General features: G+C 46.1%; 1 protein-coding gene across 5 annotated transcripts; it reads right to left on the bottom strand.

The window, feature by feature from the left end:
* Positions 1–3118: 3118 nt before the first annotated feature.
* Positions 3119–22880, bottom strand: RUFY4 (RUN and FYVE domain containing 4). 5 transcript variants are annotated; one of them, XM_083488979.1, is made up of 12 exons: positions 22861–22880; positions 18181–18244; positions 17788–17894; positions 15509–15637; positions 13920–14026; positions 13062–13205; positions 12389–12452; positions 9766–11772; positions 8718–8824; positions 8093–8239; positions 7465–7596; positions 3119–4154 (listed from the first exon to the last, which is right to left on the bottom strand). In XM_083488979.1, the coding sequence occupies exons 2-12, from the start codon at positions 18224–18226 to the stop codon at positions 4052–4054; spliced, it is 3093 nt and encodes a 1030-aa protein (XP_083345105.1). In that variant the 5' UTR covers positions 18227–18244; positions 22861–22880; the 3' UTR covers positions 3119–4051. The 5 variants fall into 5 exon arrangements, 4 of the variants coding, with proteins under 4 accessions (XP_083345105.1, XP_083345102.1, XP_083345103.1 ...); XM_083488976.1 differs by lacking the exon at positions 22861–22880 and adding an exon at positions 21901–22076; XM_083488977.1 differs by lacking the exon at positions 22861–22880 and adding an exon at positions 21365–21854.
* Positions 22881–23854: the final 974 nt, after the last annotated feature.

Raw genomic sequence — 23854 nt, forward strand, 5'->3', positions numbered from 1 at the left:
ATGTCTGCATTTTCAGTGCTGGACTTATAAGCAAAGCAGGAGTTGCCCAGTCTCTAAAATTAGGGACAAATTAGAGGCTTTGGACAAAACACAATACTTTTCTGACCCATTTACAGCTTGTTTGTGATGATTTTTTGAGTAGTTCTTTGCCTGTCCTCAAATTCCAGATGATACTATCTTAAGCATTATAGAGTCCATTGGGTTTAGAGAATTGTGTTCCCTAGCTACTTTGAACAAAACTAGATGTTTTCCTGACCAATTTATGACCTTTTTGTGATGATGGTATTCTAGCTAGTAGTGGCTGTTCTCTGCCCCAGAGACAGTTGCAATCCAAGGTTGTAAAGGGATTTCCCACCTTTGTACTCAAGACTGGTACTTATGAGATTGCTGGCAGATGTCATTTCCGGGATGCCAGAGCAGCTGTTACCCAACTGGTTTTTGAGAAAAGCCCCCACATCCTCCTCACCTACTGTAAACAGCTGACATCATCCTCACCCATCACTGCTGAGAGATGCATCCTGGGAGGGTGATGCTACATTTCAGATCTCCTCAACAGGCACATTTGGGAGGGCTTCTGAGCTTCACCATTCAACTCTGCTGGTAGAGACACTTTTCATGGCCAAGGAGCCATGGTGCCCACCCAGGCGAAAGAAAGGACAGGGCTCCCAGACCTTTCATAGCTATATAAAAGAGGGAATTTTAGCAGATGTTGCTTTCATGAAGAGAGTTGGCTGCTGAAAATCTTTCTTCTACACAGCTATCAAAAGTGCAGGGGTTCCAACCTCAGTTGCATCCGACCAGTGTTCGAAATTCCCATTGTTCCAGGCGTGTTTTGTAACAGGGAATTTCATAAACACGAGCAGTCTCCGAGCTCCGGACCGCAAGTACTGCGTCTAAGATTTCAGATTAAAACTGCCACTTCTGGCCCTGAGGGTGTGGGAGGAGAAATTCCTCCCCACTCAACTTCCAAGAGATCACTGCAGCGTCAGGCAAGCTGATAGGTTCCGCCTCTCAGCTGGCCTTACATGAAGGCAGCGTTTCACTCTCGGTGGCCTCAAAAAATGAACACAAGTTTTCAGCTGCAGTTCATTCATTTCCAGCTTTGTATTCTTGTTATAAAAAGGGCGCCTAGACATTCTGTTGTTGCACCCATAACCTAGGCTTAAGGTGTCATTTAGCTCCTAGCTTTCGTATCTCTGTTTCTAAATCTGCATCTGATCACCCTTGTAGAGGCATCCTGCTTTTTCTCTCACCCAGGACAGGACACCTCTTCTGAGATGGTGCCTGCTGTCTGTGCATCATTTAAGCAAATAAATCATGCTTTGTCTCATTCTTCAGAGCTATTATTTTAATCATTTGCAAATGCCTGTAGTTTTAATCACTTCGGCAGTTAAGCAAACAAGGCTGCAACCCTATCCACACATTCTAAGTCAGTGTAGACACGGTCCCTGCCTTTATATTTATTTAATCACCTGACAGGCCTAATATGTTTACAGGTACAGACTATGCTTCCTTCACAGGCTCTGCATTTCCTCTGCAGCTGCCACTGGGAAACCTCTTGCTTAAGAGATTTCATTGAAGTAGCCTTTTGCAAGAACAGCAGGAAGCCTGCAGAGGGGAACAAATGGTTGGCTAAGAGGCATCTCCCTTGTCCACTGTTGCACCCACTTGCCTCACAATTGCAGACAAGAGAGAAAGAGCAGGATGGAGGATGTGCTGAATGCACATTTTCTTATTCATCAACTCTCTAGGGCCAAGTGCTTTTAGGCAATCTGTTTCAGCTAAGATTGCCATATCTTTCTTTCCCCCAGGTCCTCCCATGCCTTTTGATCGTGCTGGTCTTTATGCCATGGAAAGCTTTGCAGATCCAGCTGCTGTTAAAAGCACAGAGGAAGAAAGGTGGTTCTCCATCCTGGTTTGAACTATGTGAAAGGCAGTATAGAAATATTGCAGAATATAAATAAACTGGGGTAGCCGCTCCATTTTATGGGAAGAATACAACCTTAGACTGGCACTATTTTAAAAAAATAGGGCAGGGAAAAGCTTACAGGGGTTGCCAACCTTTTCAGGACAATGGCTCCATTTTGAAATCTGAGAAAGTGTCATGGACATAGTTCTTATTTCTCATAAGGCAAGGCTAATCAGGCTCCTTCTGCACAATGCATTTAAAGCAGAATCAGCCACCGCTTCCCCCAAAGAATCTTGGGAACTTGTGATGTCACTAGACCCTGCCCTGTGAGTTTTAGAGTTTGGGTGCTGCTGACTTGACAACTTTAGGGAATGATCACTTGGGTAAAGTGGGATGGTAACCAAGTCATGTAAACGGCCCGTTTCAAGTGGTCAGCAGGAGAAAGATTTGTGCGCCTCCACTCCAGTTTATTGGGTTGATCAAATTGAAGCCCTGGTTAGGCATGTGACTTTTGCAGCTTCTTTATATGAACATTAAGAGTGAACAATAAAACTTGACATTCACATAGGTAAAGGACCCCTGACATTTAAGTCCAGTCGTGAACAACTCTGGGGTTGTGGTGCTCATCTCGCTTTACAGGCTGAGGGAGCCGGTGTTTGTCTGCTTCCGCAGACAGTTTTTCCGGGTCATGTGGCCTGCATGACTAAGCCGCTTCTGGCGGAGCCAGAGCAGCGCACAGAAACGCTGTTTACCTTCCCACTGGAGCGGTACCTATTTATCTACTTGCACTGCATGCTTTCAAACTGCTAGGTTGGCAGGAGCTGGGATTGAACAACAGGAGCTCACCCCGTTGCGGGGATTCGAACCGCCGACCTTCCGATCGGCAAGCCCAAGTGGCACAGTGGTTTAAACCACAGCGCTACCCACGTCCCTCCTGACATTCACACAGAGAATATAATAGTGCATTTCAAATGCCACAGGTAGCTTGATCCACCAGCTTCTTCCCCCAGCCACCTTGTTTGCTAAAGTAAGGCATGGAGAGAGAGATAGACTACATTTTAATGTCACCATTTCTGCAGCAGCTGACACATATTGACACTTTTGTTGTTGTTATGGATTCCTTTGCTAATATAGAGAAACATAACACTACAAAATATATTTTACTGCACAAAAAAGGAAGGGAAAGAACTAGCACAAAACCCACCCAAATGATTTTCTTTGAAATTTAATTTCTGAATGCTCCACCCCATAAATAATCATTTCTTCCACAGCAATTACATGATTCAATTATGGATTCCAGTTTCCAATAGTGATCTTCAGAGTAAGAATAAAGTACAGTGAACTGGGGACATGACACCTGCCATCCATGGTGGTGATGGGGACTCCTCCCCTCCCATAATTCTTCTTGATCTTCCCAGCTGCCTTAGGAGTTCCCACCACCTGCAGTAGGAAACAGTACAGTAGGAAGCAAAATGCTTCCCTGGACTAGCTTGGGAATTCGGCGTAGCCACAGCATTATCCCACAAAAATTCTCCTTCTGTGATGCTGCTGAGAGAGAACAGGGCAACTGCTCATGAAGTCGCTCACTTTCAGATCCCATGTTTGCCAGCTTCCATATGCTCAACTTTAACGATGGACTCAAGTTCATTGGGACAATGCCCTTATCCATGCTTCATATGCTTGCTGTCCCCAGCACCTCCAACCAACCACAGCAACTGTTTGTTGGGTCAACACATGATATCCTGCAAAGGAGACGTTTGGGAAATATTCAGCTGCAGGGGCTGAAGGCAAATGGCTGAATCTGAGTGCCTGGCTGCATGCCTCACAGAAACGCCAGATAAAAACAGACTTCTAACTAATAGTGTTGGATCTGGAAAGAATGAGAGATGCTCCTACACCACTGGAACCCGCTGAATATTTAGAGTCATCCCTGATACAAATTTAATTTCTAAGCCGTTTATCATGACAATGTCCCTGACTGCCACCATATGCTCCTCTTCATTTGGAGGAGCCTGCAACCAATGCCCAAACAGAAGTCACATCCATTCCCACATGGCACTCAGGGAGGGAGCCATTTTCTGGACTTGCAGTGTCTGTACCACTGGGTGGAATGGGCTGCCTTGCTGAGCCCTCTGAGTCTGGTCAGGTGCCTTGGCCATTTCTCTTCTGGTAGCAGGGAAGGCAGCAGCGCTCCTTGTGCCCGCTGCTCACCGAGCAGGCATGACACACCATGCTCCGACACAACCTGAGAAAGCGATTGAGAGAGTGCGCACAGGAAGCCACTTTGTTAATGTTTATTAATGACATGTATGCTTATGCTTTATATAATGCTTCTTAAAAATATGTATCATATCTCTCAAATTCTGTTCTGTCCTTTTATTTTTGAAATTAAGTAAGCAGTGTTTTTAACCCAGTTGGACTGAAAATTTAAGTCGTGAGCTTTAAAGAGCAAAATTTGATAAGAACTAGTTCTAGTCCTAGTGACAGCAGGGCAACCCGAATGGAACAGTTACCTTTCTGTATGTGCCTGCATGAGAGAGATTTCCCTTACAGTGGGCTAAGAAGCAAACAAGATTTGCTGTGCGTGTCAACTGTGATGCAAACAATCTGCATTCTGCTACTTTTAAAATGCAGAAGCTGTGGGCCTATGCAAATGGAGGACATTCCCATGCAAGTGGAGAGAACAATTTCAAGACAAGTTAAATCTGGATCTTGACAGAGAAGAATGCTGTTTTCACAAGTCAGTTGGCTTTATGGATTCTATGGGAAAGAACTTTTGTTCGCCAGGCTGTGTGACTATAAAAACAGATCCCTCTTAATGCCAATTTGGAGAAGCACCAATTCACAAAGTGGATTGCAAATTTGGAAAAGAATTGCACAACAGAGATTTCAAAAGGCGAGATGTAGGGGCAAAGGAAGGCTAACAGGCACTTGGTGCAGGGCGGGGGGCGGCAAACCGCCTGGCGGTGTACATGCACCATATGTACAGCACATGCGCATGTGCCATATGTACGGTGTATGCGTGGCGCCACTACGTGCTGCGCATGCACCGACAGGCGATTTGCCGACAGTGGTGCTTGAGTGCCGTATGGATGGCGGTGGGATCCTCTGCTTGTGGCTGTAGCTCTGAGAGTGCTGGAGCTGCAAAGCCGCGGGTAGCCGATGGGCTAGCAGGTAGGCTTGCCTTGTGCGCCACTTTGCCGCTCCCCCCTTTCCCCAGCTCACTGTAGGCTTGGGAGTCACGGGGGGTGGCGCAGAATGTCACACCCGTCAAGATGGCACCTGGAGCATGCTGCAACCGCTGTACCTACCTTGTGTCACCTCTGGCAAGATGTGACTATGGCACTTCTTTCTACCGCCTTACTTATTTTCCCTAATTTTATCAGGCTCCTTTGCCAGGACACTCTTTTCTGTATGTACTTCCTCACTCCTTGGTGTGTGTGTGTGTGTGTGTGTGTGTGTGTGTGTGTGTGTGTTAGGGTTAGTGTGCTAGGTTGAGTAATTCCTTCACTTTAATCTCTATTTCTCCTTTTCAGTGTTTTTTTTTCACAAGGGTGAGAACATCCAAAGCTGTGTAACATTTTGTTAGGCAACAAAGTTTTGGACTTTCATTTTTGGTCTGGTTCTTTGTCCATATATTCCCTTACAAAGGAAGACCTCAGGTTTTGGTCTGGTTGTTTATCTTTATATCCTTGTATTCCTTTTTCCGAAGAAAGCATCCTATGCTGTGCATTTCAGGCCTGATCAATTTTGGCAAGCAGAGCAAAGCTGTTATTTAAAGTTCACCATCCAGTTTTATCCCCAAACTGGAACAACCTGACATAAAGGGCAGGGCTAAAAATCCAGACCTGCTCTGAATAGTCATGATAATGCACTACACGCATTATGGCTAGGGGTCTCAAAAGCTGAAAGTGGCCTGGTCCTCTTGGATCATTGACAGGACCTGTCTATAGATGCCTCTAGACACAATAAGATGGCAGGTGGCTGGCATGTCACCAGCACTGAACTTGCAGAGCATCTAGATGCCCTGTAAACAAAGAGTTTATACAAGTTTTTAAAGGCAAGGGCAGGAGATTTAAAAAGTAGAGAGATGATAGATCTGATTGGGGATGTGTCCCATCAAGTTAGGCCCTGCCACTCCATCACCCCTCTTCTTACTGCTAGGGAGCTGGAGACCCTTCATTAGTAAACAGCAGCTGCAGAAAGGAGAAGTTGTGATCCAAAACAAGACATTGTGGTTTTTAGAAACAAGTGAGCATGGGAAGAACTGATGAGAAATGGGAAACATCACGTGAGCCACAGCCTGGGCACCTGAAATTGTTGACAGCTAGCTTTCTCACACTATGGGATGATGGTACAAGGAAAAAGATACAAAAAGAGGCTTTTGAGATGGAGAGGATATGAGCGTGTGGCTTTAGGGTATTGCCACTTAATTTATGATGTGCTTGTTCACTTGTTTCAGGTGAAAAGTCCGAGTTGATCAGAAACTGAATATGAGCTGTGGTGCAGCTGCCTAAAAAGCTAATGCAAATTGAGGCTGTAGTAACAGAAGCATGGTGCCTAAATCTCAAAAAAATGATCAGCCCTTTTTGCATCTGAGTGCCCTTCAACGATATGCATAACTTATCTAATATTACCAATGGAGATATCAGTCAGCTCTCTCCAGAGGTCCCCGCATGCAAAAGGACACTGGGATGTTCCGTCACTTGATGGTGTCACATTCTCACCTAGACCAAAGAGACCCATCTGTACCCATCTGTAGGGGTATTCTTCACTGGGGAGGGCCATTCTCTGGTTCACCCCCCTTTTCCCACATGCTGTGGGATCTAGTAGGGCAGAAAAACAGAACAGGGGGAGGAAAAAGCATACTTCCTGGCTAAAGTTCTGTTTATCCTTGACACACTTGCAGTGCTGGATTTACGTATAAGCTAAACAAGCTATAGCTTAAGGCCCCACTCTCTTGGGGCTCCCAAATTTTTTTAAAGAAAAAAAAAACTTGATGTACATTTCCAGAATATAAGATAAAAAACAAATAAAACCTACACACAGCAACAGTGGTAAATGGCTTTCGATACCTATTAGGTCCATAAATTACCATGTAGCATATTTTCAACACAAAAAACAGTGACAATTTGTTGTTGACATAGGACAGCTGGACATATAAAGGGCCCCATTACCTTCAGTAGCTTAGGGCCTCATCAAACCTAAATCCAGCCCTGCACACTTGGTCCTCCTCACAGAACGCAAGTTATTTCTTTTATGCAGTGGCTCCCCATTTGTAGAATGTTCTCCCTGAGAAGGCTTGCCTGGCGCCTTCATTACATTGAACCAGGCAAAAATACACTTCTTCTCCCAGGCCTTTGGCTAATTAAACAGCCTGTGTCATTTTAAATGTGTTTGTGGGAGAGGGGCTATTGGTTTGTTCTTGTTCTTATCATGTATTTTGTGTTCTCATTTTGTATTTTTATGTTATGAACTGCCCCGTGATCTTCGGATGATGGGCAGCATATAAATTTAATTAATAATAACAACAACAATAATAGCACAGACGTTACCTGCACTGGTATCGGCGCGACATGAGCCTGAAATCCTTTTTGCATTGAACACACACCCCTGGGTTCTGAGGAGCTGGGGATACTGTTGTGGAGGCAATGCCTTCTGTCTTTTGCCACAGGGCATCTTTTTCCCTGAAGAAGAAAAGGGAGGACAGAGAAATTTACCTTTTCTAGCTCTATAGGCAGCTAATGACCGCCGCCAGCCCATGACAAAAGATGGAGCCTTTTAAGAATTACAGATCATCTCTTGTAGCCCATTGTCAATTCAAGAAATGCACTCAATGTGTTTTACAAGCTGACCCTCTGCAGTTTGAAGTAAGTACCAATGCAGCTCACTCCCAGGCACCTATACATAAGATTGCAGTTGTATTGATCTTAATAAACTGAATACTATGCTTTGTATTGCTATTCTGTGGTGCTTGGATGTGTGTTGCTCTTTATCACTGCGCTGCAGCTGAGGATTCCAGCTGGGAAGATGAGACTCTGGCTGGTCTCTAACTTATCTAGTGTGTTTTGATCTTTGTGGGGTCCCCTCCCCCCAGTCACCTAGTCTGCATTTCCAAAGCCAGCAGCATGAAGGGAGTGCGGCTCCCTTCTCCTCTGCTCCTCATGGACTCAGTTTACTCACCGTAGTAACTCCAGCAGTTTTCCTTTCATGTTGCAAATAGTCTCCCCCTGTTCTGACAGCTCCCCTTTGTACCTCTTCTCCTTCTCTTCCGATTCCTGTCGGCTTTTCTCCAGCAAAAGCAGCAACTGTTCTTTTTCCTGCTGAGACCTAAGCAGGAGGAAAGGAAACTACTGAATACATACACACTGTGAACATCTGTTGTTTCAAACCACTTTAATTGCAATGGCCTGTTTCAAAGAATCCTGGAGTTTGATAATATATGATTTCTTCAGCATTTCCTTAACACAGGACCTGGAGCACACGAAGGGCACTCACAATTCTTTCTTTGCAGCTGAATCACCTGACATTTTATGACATCAGGTGATTGACAGGTGACTGGCCAGATCTAATTCCCTATCCCTGCTTTATAGAAGCACAGCAAACTGACTTACACCAAGTCAAACCAATGGTCCATCTATCTCAGTGCAGTGACCAGTAGCAGTTCTGCAGGGTTTGAGGCAGGGGTCTTCCCAGTCCTACCAGAGATGGGATATGAACTCTTCTCCATGCAAAGCACCTCCTCTCTCCCTGAGCTACAGTCCTTCCCTTAAACCTACCATCCAATGAAATAGGCTCATGCTCTCACCGGCTCAGCTGCTCCATCAGCTGCATCATCGTTTGTTCCTTGGCAGCAAACATTTGCTTTGCTTGCTGCACATCAGCCGTCATTTTCTTCAGATGGTGAGTTAGACACTGAGGGGAATCAGGTAAGGGGGGGGGGGAGCACAATAGAAAATCAGTGGGTCCCAGTTAGAGAGATCACACAGACCCAGGAGCATGCAACTGTGGGGGTATTGCCAAGGCTTCAAATTCGACAGCTGCATTTTCAAGGCTGTAGCAGCACCTGCAAAATGAAGTTGCTGGGGCAGCACTCCTTCAGAAAATGCCATTGGTAATGGACAGCTAAACTCCAGAACTTACTTAGCTGCTTTTTTTGCCCAGCACTCTAAATGAGCCTATATTTTTGCTCACAATACTTTCTGGCCTGGAGCTTCACCAGCACACCAGGACTTTGCATAGAAAAAATGGTTTTACTTTTTTCTGATACACACACTGTTTGTTCCTGTCTCCAATGTTTCCCCCCCCCCCCTTTGAAATAATGCTACAGAAAAACGTTGCTTTTAAGTTAATGGTTTGATTTTATTTTTGAAAAAAATAAATCAGAATTAGGGGATTGGTTTTTAGAGACCAAATGTTTAGTTTCAATTTCCAGGTTTGAGTATTGAAATTCAAGTTTTGTCACATAAATTTGAGGATTGCCTAATCTGAGTCCTAGATGAAACTCTAGATTCACCCCAAATTTAAAAGTTCAGCACATGACATATAAAACTCAAACTTCATAGTTATTTTGACTTGCCATACATGTGAGCTAGTCAACATGGTGCCCACCATATGTGGCTGGACTCCAACTTCCAGCATCTCTGGCCACTGGCTACACTGGCTGGGGCTGATGGGAGTTGGAGTCCAACAACTTCTGGAGGCCACCACATTGGCTACCCCTTCCACAGACTTTCTCTCACTGGAGAAGAGGGATGCCAGTTGCAGGCAGTGCCTCCATATGGTCAGGATCAGTAGCACACCATTTCTCAACTATCATGTATCTTCACATTGTACATAGAACATGAGTCCCTTACCTTCCCATGGGCTTCTGCACTAGGCTTAGCACCGGCCCCTTTCTTGACAGGACTTGCCGCATCTTGCAGCCCATCGACCTGAAGAAACTCTGTGTTCATTGGCCGTGACCCTGCTCCTCCATGGCTGTTTTCCTCAGCGATGCCCCTCTTCCTGACCAGGTCCCTGCCTTTTTCATCTCTGGCCCCACAGGCCGAGTCCAGCACGGTGACAGAAGGAGGCCATGTCCTCTGTAGAGCACCTTCCTCCCTGGGCCATTCCCAGCCCTGCTCCAAGTCTTCACTCAGTTGCTCCGCAATGTTTGTGGCCCACATCTTCTCCTGCTCCAGTTGCTCCACTTGATTTCTCAGCTGTAGGCACTCTCCCCTGAGGGCTGAGGCCACTACTTCATTTGTCTCCTGCAAGGATGTCTGTTGTGCTTTGCTGGTGGCCTTGAGCTCCTCCAGCTCGTTCCGAAGCTGTGTAGCCTCCTGCGCCCGTCTGTCCAGAGCAGAAGCCATGCTCTCAGCTTGCATTACCAAGGCCTCTCTTTCTTTGAGGGCTTGCTGCAAGGTGGCCCGCAGCTGCTGCCTCTCCTCTTGCAGTGTGGCCACCTCCTTTTCAAAAGTTCCCAGCTGGTTCCCTAATTCCTGCAAAGTCCTTTCATGCCTGGCCTGCTCCTCAACAGCTTGAGCTTCCAGCTGAGACTTCTTGCTGGCCGCTTCCTCTAAATGAGCCTCCAGCGTAGTGTTTTTCCCCAGGGCGTCCTGTAGCTGGGCCAACTGGCTATTCAACTCTCTTTGCAAACCCTGAGCTGCTTCTTCCTTGACCCTTAGGGCCTTCTCCTGCTCCTCCAGAGATGTCCGGAGAGTGGCAACATGCTCCTGACATGCCGACAGCTCCTTCTGAAGGTCCTGAACCTCTAGTTTTGAAAACACCAGACTTTTCTCCTGGGACACCAGAGTTTCCATAAGAGTCTCCTTCTCCCTCTCTAGTACCTGTATCTCAGCAAGGCTCCTCTCCAGTTTCCCCTTTAGAGGACCCCATTCCAACATGGCTGGATGTTCTTCCCTTTCTGCTGGCCTGCAGCTCATGCCTTCTGGCTGCTCCTCATTCATTCCCAGCTGGCCACCTTGGCTTTTCCAAGCTACCGCTTGGGCTTCCCACTTCTCCAAGCTCTCTTCGCATGCCTTCAGCTTCTCCTGTAGGCCCTGACACCGAGAGACCAGCTGCTGGCGCCTTAACTCTTGGGCCTCAATGTCTGCCAAGTGCTTCCTCCTCTCTGCCTCCTGAGAACTCAGCCTTTGCTCTGCCTCCTCTAGAGACCTCTCGGCGGCATCTCTCTTGGACCAGGCCTCCTGGCATTTGCTAGTCAGGTTGGCAACCTTGTCCTCTGCCTCCCTGAGGGCCTTGATGGTTTTGGCCAACTCCTGCTGCTGTTTTTCCTGCTCATCCATCTTCTCCTTGTGTTGCTGCTCATGTTTTGCCCGCTCCTCTTTCAGAAGCTGGTTTTCCTCCAAAAGGGCTAGTCTCAGAGATGCATTCTCCTCTTGTTGCTGGGCCAATTTTTGCCGCAAAGCAGCAAGCTCCCACATCAGTGTTTTGAAGTCCTGCTTCCACTTGGTGTCACCTTCAGTAGGTGGCCTCTCCATCTTTCCACACAGGCAGTGATCTGTCTGATGAAGCAGAGAACACCGTTCCTCGATGGAAGAGATGCTTCCTGGCTGCTCTTTGCTCAGCTTCTCCACTTGGGCCTGCAGCTCACCATTTCCCTTTTGCACCTCCTTGCCAGCAGCTGGATCTGCTTCCATAAAATGACTCAGCTTCAAGAGAGCACCCATCTGCAGCAGACTGTTCTTCCTGCTTCTCCAGATCCCAACCCATTTCTCCATTGAGTTTTCCAGCCCAGCAGTGAGTCGATCATCAGCAGTTGGCTCAACAGCATGTTGGTCACTAGTGGTTCTTGGCGAGCTCTCATGAACTTTGGTGGCCCCTTGGTGGTTCCCGCAGTCTCTGTTTGAGTTCCCAGCCTATGGTCAACAAACACATAAATTGTTTGGTACAGAGTGATGGGATCAGGCTGGATCCTAGGAAATTAGAGTATTATCAATGGGTGCTAGATTCAAAAGTTGGTTCACAGCCAGGAATAAAGGCCTCTAAACGACTGTGAATGAAAAAAGTGAACAAGAGGCTGAACAACAATCTAAGGTTTGCAAAGTTAGGAGCCCCCTCCCTTTTTAATGCGAGGTAAGATAAAGAGAGACACAGCATTTGTAAAGTAATGAGGACAGGTCTTGAAGTGCCCCCAGAATGTTTAATACAAATGTACCCTTTCCTCTCTTAGTGTGAGCTCCACAAAACTGGCTCTGCACATCTGAGGTAAGGAAAAGCCAGCTGTGGAGAGTGTTGATTGGCTACAGCCCATGCCACCACCAAGACATGTTTCCCTAATCCAGGAATGGGGAACGAGTGACCACCACAGCCCTCCTGTGTTTGGGCTGGGAAGGGGTTGCAGGTTCTAGATCCATTTTCATGACAGGGAAAGGAAAAGCTCTCAAGGTACACCAGTGATCCAAAATCATTGCTGGGGTCTTAGGGCAGGAAGTATTTTGCAACGGGATAGGCAAGGAAGTGGGGAATATGTACCTCAGAGGATGCTTCCTTCTGCTGGGAGTGCATAGCAGCTGGGTTGGAACATCGTGGCAAAACCCTGGAAGAGATCAAAGCAGCGGATTTGCAAGGATGCTGATGATATCAGTATTAGCGTCTAGAGATACACTTAGCCTGTACTAGAAAGTGGGCTTTTGGCAGCTCCAGCTCTCTGGGATCAATTACTAACCAAAATCAGACAGGTGTCTCCCATGATGATATTTAGGTGCATAAATGAAGACATTTTTGTTTAGGAAGGCTTTCCCAGAGGTGTAGCCCAGTCATTTATGGAAGGCCAATATTATGAAATTGTTTTGTTATTTTTAGCATTTGTATGGATGTTTTCACTGTTTTAGTTTGCTGAACTGATTCTATTAGTGCAGACCTTGCATCTCAGTACTTTTTTCTGTTTCTACGAGGTTTACCACTTCCGTGGCTTTATGCTGTGAAGCCGCCTGCAAAATAACAGAAGCTTAGCAGTAGCAGAACAAGACCTGAACCAAATGTTCTGGTGTGAAAAATTTAGAGGAGAGAAGAGCACCTTCTGCTGGTGACAACATGCAACAAAGCCCCTCCTCTCGCCCGTTTCCTTTGACTGTCTTACTCAGAAAGCTCAGAGTGGGGAGGCTGTATCTGCATCCATGGAAAATACGCAGCGCCTGCTACTCACTCAGAGACCACGGGCCACGCAGCATCCAGGTCTCCTCTGCGCAGGGCCAGGTGAAAGGCCATGCCATCCAGCTCATAGAGGAAGCCCAAGATGTCTGTCCACAGCTTTCGATCCAAGAAAGGGCTGCGTGCGTAGTACCACTCACTGCAAAGAGTAAAGCATAAATACATACATAGCAGAGACTTTAAGCAAACTCATTGTGTTGGGGGACTCTAACCTTTTGGGGCCCAGGTGCACATTTGGAAATCTAAGAAAATGTCCTGGGTGCCAAAAAATGCTCATCTCACAGAGGAAAACTGGCGATGCTCAAACCTCCCCCCACCCCAAACCAAACAATGACAGCAACAATGGGAAAAATACCTACATGAACCTCAAAACAAATAACGCAGAGATAGAAAAGCAGCTGGCCCATATAAATGCATACGTAATTTTGTAATGCAGTTATCTTAAAGTTTGTTTTTAAAAATGTTTTATATATTCCATTTTTACTAAGAAATGTTGCATGCTGTTTCAGAAACATTTATTGGGAGGTGGTTTATAAATCCTTAAATGAATGAATGAATGGAAAATAATAACAACCACCACCTGCCAACTTTCTCTAAGCCATAGAAGTCTTACTATTTTGAAGAATAAAAAACTGGGAGGGACAGAGAGCCTTGGCAGCTACCAGGAGTGTGTGTGTGCATCTCAGGGCACTGTGGTGCCCACAGGTGTCACCTTGGAGATCCCTGTGCTATCCCAACTTCCCCATCATTTTGCCCTTTTCTTTTGCACTATGAGGATAGTGTGCAACCTTGTTTTCCTGCATCGCAAGCTTCCTCTCCCACTGCTGTGCCACTTTCACCTTCAAGCTCTTACCTGATGACTTCTGGCTCCATGAAACAAAGCTGCAAGGTCTCCGCCAGCTGCCGATGGACCAGGCAATAACGAATGAAAGCACGGCCCTTCCCCACGGCTGTTTTCAGCTACCAAGGGAAACAGATTCACATTCAAAGGTGGGAAAGCCTTCAAGAGTTGCCCTATTCATTAGGTGATTCTTTATTGACTCCATCTCTACCCCATCTGGCCTGGCATAAATTCTGGGTTTGGGGTTCAAGAGGAACAACCAAAGGGCTATGCCCACTGCCCCTCTGCATTTGCTGCCTGAGGCGGTCACCACACACTGCCCAATGCTAGGGCCGGCCCTGAAAATATGACATGATTTCCCTGTGATTATTCAGCAGTTCTTTTATATACTATTTATACTAATATCTATGCTCCTATGCAATCCTTAGTGGTTCATTAAAAACAGCCCAGTAAGAAATACATGTCCATGTGCTTAATTGTAGATAACAAACAAAGAATCAAAGAATCACAGAGCTGTAGAGTTGGAAGGGACGGCAAGGGTCATTCAATCCAACCCCTTGCAATGCAAGAATCTTTTGCCCAATGTGGGGCTCAGACCCATGACTCTGTGATTAAGAGTCTAATGCTCTGCCAACTGAGCTATCCCAGTATCAACTGAGCTATCCTGTTATGGGTGTATGGTTCTTAACATTGAAAAACAGTGCTGTATTATTAAATTAGTTTTGCATAAAGCACAGTAAGATGTGAAAGAATATGTGAACATCCCAGGTGTAAGGCACACTCGAGCCTTCCCCAACCTGCTGCCCTCCAAATGTTTTGCACTACAACTCCCATCAGCCACACCCAGCCCAAGGCACCAGATTTAGGGGAGGCTCCCTTATCAAATAACCCCTAAAGGCTGTTTGCCCTTGTTAATATGAGCATCCTTTTGATCACTAGAACAAATGATGTGCAGCATCTCCCTGATTCTTGGTCCCTGCTCTGCAGGATCTCCTTCCAATGAGAAGCACTGCCTCAGGCAGACCCTGTTGACAAGAGACAGTGCCATCACATTGTACCTCTGGGTGGGGAGCGTAGCCAAGATTTATTTTGAGGGCAGGAATGGGTACATGTGAAGAACTGGGGAAGGAGAAAGGGAGGCATGGGCGTAGCTGGGGGGGGGCAGGCTTTATATTAGGGGGGCAGAACCAAGTTATCTGTGATGCAGTTGGTCAGTTTGTTAAGTATTTTTCTTTATTCACTTGATTGGGGGGGGGAGCTGCCCCCTGGCTATGCCCATGTCTCCCTTTCTCCTTCCCCAATCCTTCACATGTACCCATTCCTGCCCCTAATGCTCACAAATTGTGGAAATTTATCCCCACAGAGGTGTATCTGGAACATTTATTGTGTAGTTTTTGTCATACACTGAAGGTGCAGCTCTGGCCTCTGGCAACGCAAGATGCAAATTTGAGGATCCACCCCATTCTCTGGACTGCTTTAACTGTTTTTCGCATTGTATTTTAAAATGGTTGTAACCTACCATGGAACCACATAGTGAGGGGTGAGTAAGAAATCGAATAAATAATAGTGGCGATACCATTAATAGCATCAGCCAATCTTACTTTGTCGAGGGAGGTGACATGTTGCACCCCTGCATGAACACCATTGTGCAGTCTGGTCAGAACTCGGCTCAGGAAGTCCCAGTAATCTTTCCTTTGCCCAAAGAGGTTTCTCTTTTCTTTCAGATCATACTATAATGACCAAGCAGAGGCGGGGAGGGAGTAACGATAATGGCATTGTTAATTTTTATTTACACATCTGCATTATTTCTATCCCACACCTAACAATTAAAAACGCTAAAAACATTGGCAGCATTAAGATACATTCAACAGTGTAAACAAGTTTTGATGGATGCGATAATAAAATACTGAATGGTATACAGTGGTACCTCGGGTTAAGAACTTAATTCGTTATGGAGGTCCCTTCTTAACCTGAAACTGTTCTTAACCTTAGCTAATGGGGCCACCCACTGCTGCTGCACAATTTCTGTTCTCATCCTGAAGCAAAGTTCTTAACCCGAGGTACTATTTCTGGGTTAGTGGAGTCTGTAACCTGAAGCGTCTGTAACCCGAGGTACCACTGTATATTTTTTGTTAAATATGAAGGGATTTATGATATGTAAAATGAACCATGGAAAGAAAAGAAGGGAAGTCACTAATGTCTTAAGGATGTAAAATGAGAATTTTAAATTGTAAAACAGAAAACTTAATAAAATTATATTGGTACCTTGGTACCTTGGTTCTCAAATGCCTTGGTACTCAAACAACCTGGAACCCAAACACTGCAAACCCAGAAGTAAGTCCTCCAGGTTGCGAACTTTTATCAGGAGCCGAACGTGCTCAGTTTTGAGTGCTACACTTCTGTTTTGAGTGCCACACTTCCATTTTGAGTGTTATGCTGAGGTCTGCCAGTATGGTGTAGTGGTTAAGAGCGGTAGACTCGTACTCTGGTGAACTGGGTTCTTGTCTCCGCTCCTCCACATGCAGCTGCTGGGTGACCTTGGGCTAGTCACACTTCTTTGAAGTCTCTCAGCCCCACAGAGTGTTTGTTGTGGGAGAGAAAGGGAAAGGAGAATGTTAGCCACTTTGAGACTCCTTTGGGTAGTGATAAAGTGGGATATCAAATCCAAACTCTCCTCCTCCTCCTCTTATTTGTGTTTTTATGGTTCTTTTGTGTTTTTGTGACTGTGTGGAACCCAGTTCAGCTACTGATTGATTGTGTGATTGCAGTCCATTGTTTATTGCTTTCATTTTATGGATCAATTGTTTCATTAGATAGCAAAATTCATGTTAAATTGCTGTTTTATGGGTTGCTTTTAAAAGTCTGGGACGGATTAATTCATTTTGCATTAATTTCTATGGGAAAGCACACCTTGGTTTTGGAACACTTTGGTTTTGGAACGGACTGCCAGAATGGATTAAGTTTGAGAACCAAGACACCACTATATATTTTTTAAAAACCCCTATTAAAATGTAACACTAATCAATAGAGCAACAAGAAGTTACACAAATGTTTCAGTTGCCACCAGTAAAACAACAGAAGAGGATACACAGCAACACCATTGTAAGGTTCCATGGATTAAAAGTGTATGGATCCAAGAAGCCTGAGAAAATGAAGAAGTCTTCACCTGCCACTGGAAAGAGGCTAAGATAGGCTCAAGGCCAGTCTCTCTAGGGAGGGGCATCCACCAAAAAGGCCCTTTTCACAGTAGCCGCCCATCACACTTTCAAGCCTCCCAAGATCTTAGGGTCCAGGTTTGTTCATGTGGATGTTTTACTGCTTTAAATTGTTGGCTTGCCTCTGGATACCAGTTGCTGGGAATTGCAAGCAGGGTGACTGCTGCTGCGTACTGGTCCCGCCTGCAGGTTTTCCATGGGCATCAGGTTGCCTATGGTCAGAAGACGTTGCTGGACTGGATGGACCTTTCCCCTGCTCCAGCAGGGCTTGCCTTGTGCTCTGACCTTCTTGTAAGCTGCTCCGAGCGTTGTGACTGCACTGTGTGGGCAGGGCGTACATTTGCTTTTGAAAGAACAATAATAGCTAACTAAGTTAGGCCCTTTGGGTTCGTATTAATGGGCTGCAGTTGCAGCACAGAAAAAATAGAAACGAACAAAAAACCTGCCCTCTCGGATGCTCATCACGCAGCTTAAGATGACACAACCTCGAGGATCACCCGCACTTTGCTACAGGATCAAGAAAAGGTTCATGGGAAGAGCGGCACCAGAGCGGGGCAGCATGAGTCACATGCTGCAGACTTTGTGGGTGTACCAACTTAAGCTGCAGTTCACACGATGTCTGCTACTATCACATCATCAACCCAAGTCTGATAGAGGTGCCTTACCTGCAACAGGAACTCCAGCTGGGCACAGAATTGTTGCAGCTCCCGGCTCCCGTCTGTCACCGGTAGTCCCTGCTCCTGGTAGTTTTTGTTTAACTTGGTCACAGTATCTAGATAAAGAAAGGGGTGCAATTAAGCCACATTCCAAAACGTTAAATGTTCCAGCCCTGCTACCCTACTACGCCCTGTAATGCAGGGCAGGACAATAGGTTTATAGCCAAAATAGCACCTCTGGGAAACAAGAGGGAGATATCTGCAAGCATTGGGGAACCCAGAGATTTGGAGGTACAAATGATAGTTAACACAAGAGGGGAAACACCCCCAGATCATGCTTTGTATGCATGCGCTCACATGGAGGAAAGGGAAGAAGCACATAAGAAAATCATGTGCACTTACTCTTTAAGTCCTTGACCACACGAAGAATCTCTTTGTCGCTGGCCATAGCTCTGCCTCAGCTTGCCTACAAAGTAAACAACCATTCATAAGGAGAGAGGTGGAGAGCCTTTTTTAATCCCCAGAGCCCAAGGGTAGCAAGGTTAAAGGTAAAGGACCCCTGGACAGTTAAGTCCAGTCAGAGGCGACTATGGGGTTGCGGCGCTCATTTTGCTTTCAGGCTGAGGGAGCCTTTGTCCACAGACAGCTTTCCAGGTCTTGTGGCCAGCATGACTAAACCACTTCTGGTGCAACGGAACACCGTGATGGAAACCAGAGCGCACGGAAATGCTGTTTACCTTCCCACCACAGCAGTACCTATTTATCTACTTGCACTGGCATGCTTTCGAACTGCTAGGTTGGCAGGAGCTGGGACAGAGCAACGGAAGCTCACCCCGTTGTGGGGATTCGAACTGCCGGCCTTTTGACTGGCAAACCCAAGAGGCTCAGTGGTTTAGACCACAGTGAACCAACAAACAAGTGGCAACAAACAAACAAACAGTGGCAACAAACAAACAAACAGGGGGAAATATGCACATGGTTGACTATTACTTGCAGCAATGCTCCACCATGCTCACGGGGAGGCAATATATCATGCTAATGACATTTGATGGTGACTAGCACTACTGCAATGCTAAAGGAAAAACCTGGTGTGCGTTTTCCCTGCATCCAGAAAGGACCCAAGATTCTGAGCAATCATTCCTTCCCTAAATACACAAGGAACTAAAGCAACTAGTTTCAAGTGGCCAGAATTGACCCAGGCTAGGCCTTTCACAAGGATATCATCTGCAACTGTAGTGGTATTTTCTGTAGCCTTACCCAGCCCACAATACAGCCATTTGCTTATAGCTACTAACACTGCTTCTGCTTCTTTCTCCACACATTGCCCCCATTTCCCAGGCTGTGTATGCTCCATACATTTAAAGCACCCCCCTAAGAATCATGCGAGCTTTAGTTTAATACTCACATAGCTACATTTCCCAGGATTCTGGGGAGGGGACAGAGAGAGAAGTGTTTTAAACATACTTTAAATGTAGGCATACACTTTTCTAAGGCATCTCTGTGACTTTTTCCATACAGTTCACCCATAAAGCCCACCCCCCAGGGCTGTGGTGAAGAGGTGGACTAGGGGACCTGAGCCTTGGGTCTTTTGTGCTGGGGCCCAGACCTCCTGCCTCCTGCCTCCTGCCCACACTCTTGAATTTTTTTTCCCAACATTGCTTACAGGACAGCTAAGAATACTATGACAAAGCAGACTGCTGGTGAAACCCAGTCACTCACCCTTGCACATGTTAATAATTGAATGGAGTGGGGAAGGAAATTTTGTGTGTGTGTGTGAGAGAGAGAGAGAGAGGGGGGGACGACGACGACGACTGTAAATGCATTTTGTGTAATCGTACTTTTACATGGCTTTTAATGTCTGAGAGAGAGAGAGAGAGAGAGAGGGAGAGACAGAGAGAGTCACATCTATTCTCAGGACCAACTCTGGAGTGGGAGGAGAAAAACAAGAACACCACTCCCAAAATTGCTCTAGAAAGCCAAACAAACATGCCATTCCTCTCCAGCCATCTAGCACACTTTTCTACTCATAGCTTTGCCTGAGAAATGCTGGCCACACAGTAGCAACTGCTACCTGTTTCTCTCCTTTGCCAAAACAGTTGGTACTAAAACAAGTCTTGTGTGCAGATACATGAATTTCCGTATGCTTGCATGCAAAAGTTGAATAGGTCCCAGCTTTAAAGATTCTCTTACATCTAAGCTGAATATTCCCTACTTCCTGAATCCATGGGGTGTGGGTCTAGCCTGAACACACTGTGGCGTGGTGGGCCCTGCCTCACAGACACCTCTTTGACTTGGTTTTTTCCTGCAAAGAATTGAAAATATAATGCTTCAAGAAACTTGAGAACTAGCCACGGTGTCTGCATGAGATCTTCAGCTTGAGATATCAGGGCAGATTTGAGAGTTTTAGGCAGATGAAGCTTGCCTCCTGGAACCCCTTGGCCCTTTCCCTGATTTCTCTGCCCTCCTTGGACAAAATCCCACCACTGAGCACTGCTGCCTATGTCCTTCTGTGTAGCCAGAGGACTGGAGCTCCCACACTTACCTGGTATGAGAGGCTGGATCTCAGCTGAGCACTGCATTAAGCGCTGGCCTCTGTCCTGGTGCCTCAGGACTCATCTGTTTGAGCTCAGGGGCATCTGCTGGCAGCTTCCTCTTTCCTCTGCAAGTCATTGCTTCCCAAAGGCAAAGCATATGAGGAAATCCCCCTGGATTCCAGTCAACGCAGCAGGGTAGGAGGCCTCATCCAGCAGCGCCCTGCCCACAAGCTACTGTTTCTGGAGTTTAGCCTTAAAAGCAGTGCTGTATTAACGTATAAGCTAAACAATCTATAGCAGGCTTCCTCAACCTCAGCCCCACAGATGTTTTCGGAAGGACCAGTGGTCAGGGATGATGGGAACTGTAGTCTCAAAATATCTGGAGGGCTGAAGTTGAGGAAGCCTGATCTATAGCATAGGGCCCCACTCTCTTGCCGCCCCCCAAAATAATTTAAGGGGGGAAAACTGGATGCACATTTCCAAAATATAACATAAAAAACAAATAAAATAAAACCTACTTACAGCAACAGTGTTTTGTGTTGTGTAGGCTCCTTAAGAGCTTAATAATTATTTCACTATTAATATACTTCTTCTGATTTGTATTTTACTATTAATATACAGTGGACGCTTGGGTTGCGAATGTGACTTGTGCGGGATGCATGTTTGCAACCTGCAGTGTTTGCAACCCGTGCCTGCACACGCGTGGGTTGCGATTCGGTGCTTCTGCGCATGCGCAAAGCGCGATTTAGGGCTTCTGCACATGCATGACCGCTGAAACCTGGAAGTAACCCATTCTGGTACTTCTGGGTTTCGGCGGTCCGCAACCTGAGAAAACCCAACCTGAAGCGGCTGTAACCCGGGGTATGACAGTACTTCTTAATTGTATTTCAGTTCAACAATTACTTTGATAAAATACATATTTTGTTATGTGCAAATGGCTTTCGATACCTATTAGGTCCATCAATTACCATATAGCATATATTCAACACAAAAAACCCAGCGACAATTTGTAGTTGACAAAGGACAGCTGGACACATAAAAGGCCCCATTACCTTCAGTAACTTAGGGCCTCATCAAACCTAAATCCGGCCCCGCTTGCAAGCCCCGATTCAAATGCCACAGCGCGGCATTCAGCCCCCTGACGGACAGCCTCGCAGAGAGGAAAGGGAGCAAGACGCCAGGACCCAAAGAAGGGCAAAGCCCTGCTGGTCTTTCTCTTTCTCTCTCTGTTCACACACACGCTTTCTCTTTCTCTCTCAAAGCCGGATGACTTGTACCCTTGTGCCAAAGAGGGGGAGCATTTATCCGGTGCTCAAAATTGCACAGGAACCGAAACTGACTACACAGGAGATACAAACTTCAGAGAAGCCTCTTGCAAGTTTCAGTGAAGGAGTCCCAACGGTGCAAGATTGTTTACGGGGCGAACGGGTTGTGTGAAAGCGACAGGGGGCTCCACTCTCCCGTGTAAACACTCTCCCGAGCGCACGCGTTAGGGTCACAATATGGGGCCGGCACTTTGTAATGGCGCGTTGTGTGAGTGTCCTTCGTCTAGGGCAACGCCAAGCACCAGCCTGGCTGCGAGACTCACCCTCCTGCCTTCGCTCTCCGGTCCTTGGCACAGGAGAGGAAAAAGCAGACTCCGCCTCTCCCGATCTGTACCTGAGGACGGAAACCAGGAAGCAACGCCCACCTTGGCGCAAGGCGTTCCAGCCAGCGCCTTTTCCGCATCTGGCGCTGCGGGCGCGCAGCCACCAAGGCTTCCCTAAGAGGAAGGGCCAAGTCAAAGAGCCGTGTATGTGTGCGCGCGCGCGCCTCAGCTGGCAAAATTGAGGCTCTCGACGATGCCGAAGTTTGTTACTAGTTCCCAATTCCTCATTTGCTCCAAATCTAAAAGAAGAAGAAGGAAAAGTTCATTACGTCACACTGAACTCCAAAATCAGCTTTGGGGTTCCCCCACATCATATATCTCTAGGACTGGGGGACTCTCGACTTCGAGGCCATGGGCGTAGCCATGTGATGGGGTGGGAGCTGTCCGGATTTACTTATAAGCTAACAAGCTATAGCTTAGGGCCCCACTCTCTTGGGGGCCCCAAAAAAATTTAAAGGAAAGAAAAACTGGATAATTCTTCTTAATTGTACAGTATTTCAGTTCAACAACTACTTTGATAAAATTTATTTAAAATTTTTTAAAAAATTGTCCAGTAGCACCTTAAAGACCAACTAAGTTTGTTCTTGGTATATGCTTTCGTGTGCATGCACACTTCTTTAGATACATGCATGCACACAAAAGCTTATACCAAGAACAAACTTAGTTGGCCTCTAAGGTGCTACTGGACAATTTTTTTATTTTTTATATATTTTGACTGCGTCAGACCAACGCAGCTACCTACCTGAATCTAGAACTTTGATAAAATACATATTTTGTTATGTGTAAATGGCTTTAGATACCTTTTAGGTCCATAAATTACCATATAGCAAATATTCAACACAAAAAAGCGACCATTTGTTGTTGACAAAGGACAACTGGACATATAAAGGGCCCCGTTACCTTCAGTAGCTTAGGGCCTCATCAAACCTAAATCCGGCCCTGCCCCCCCCCATTATTATTGAAAAGCATTGAAAGTACTCAAACATCTGAGGTTCTGCGCCCCACCTCCCCCGCAGAAGCCTGCCCCCTGCAATGTCCTATTTACGGGGTATTTTCACCCGTGATTTCCCAAGAAAAGCTCAACAACTTGATTTCCTTTAGAAAGCTCATGTTCAAGCCCAGCAATAATGCTCTTCATTCCAAATTCTGCTTCTGCAACACTCATGAATGTGTGGTGACATCACAATAAAAAAGTAAAAACTGGAATTCCCATCCCAAAATACGCTTCAGGCTGCTACAGATCATACACACCTGCATCTTAGAGAGACTCCTCTTTGTAATGGTGTTCAATTCTGCCAAGCCCAGAGCTTCCTCTGGGCACAAGGCATGGTCAAGCACATCTATGTACACCAAAATTTGCCAAGAAATGTACCAAAAATACACCAGAGGACTGGGGGAAGCCTACCCCAAGATATGCTTTGGGGCACAATAAATCATGCACTTTCCCATCCAGAAAAGTGTCCTCTGCAAGATAGTACTGTATCCCCAGTGTTTCCTCCAGGAGGAAAGCACAGTCAACTACAGTTCCCATCATCCCTGTTTATTGTCCCTGCTGGCTCAGGCTGGTGGGAATTGGAGTACCAACAATATTTCAAGGGCAGCTGGTTTCCTAATATTGGCCTAAAACCTTAAACTCCTAACAATGTTGCTGTTTAAAGGATGCCTTTTAAAGAGCATGCCAGAGCATAAAAGCGGACTCCATGCAAGCATGCTCACACATACGATGAAGAGGACTGTCAACCACAAAAAGCTTATCTGACTTTATTATAACATTACAAGGCTGTCATCATGCTGCAATTTGTGTGGCAGCAACTCCAGTGTGACGAGAGACTAGCAGGCATAGGAGCAAGCAAACAATGTGAGTGGCAGGCAGCCTAGGGTAGGGGCAGGTTGT

The sequence above is a fragment of the Podarcis liolepis genome, assembly GCF_965112155.1.
Source record: "Podarcis liolepis genome assembly, chromosome: 1".
Lineage (NCBI taxonomy): Eukaryota > Metazoa > Chordata > Lepidosauria > Squamata > Lacertidae > Podarcis > Podarcis liolepis.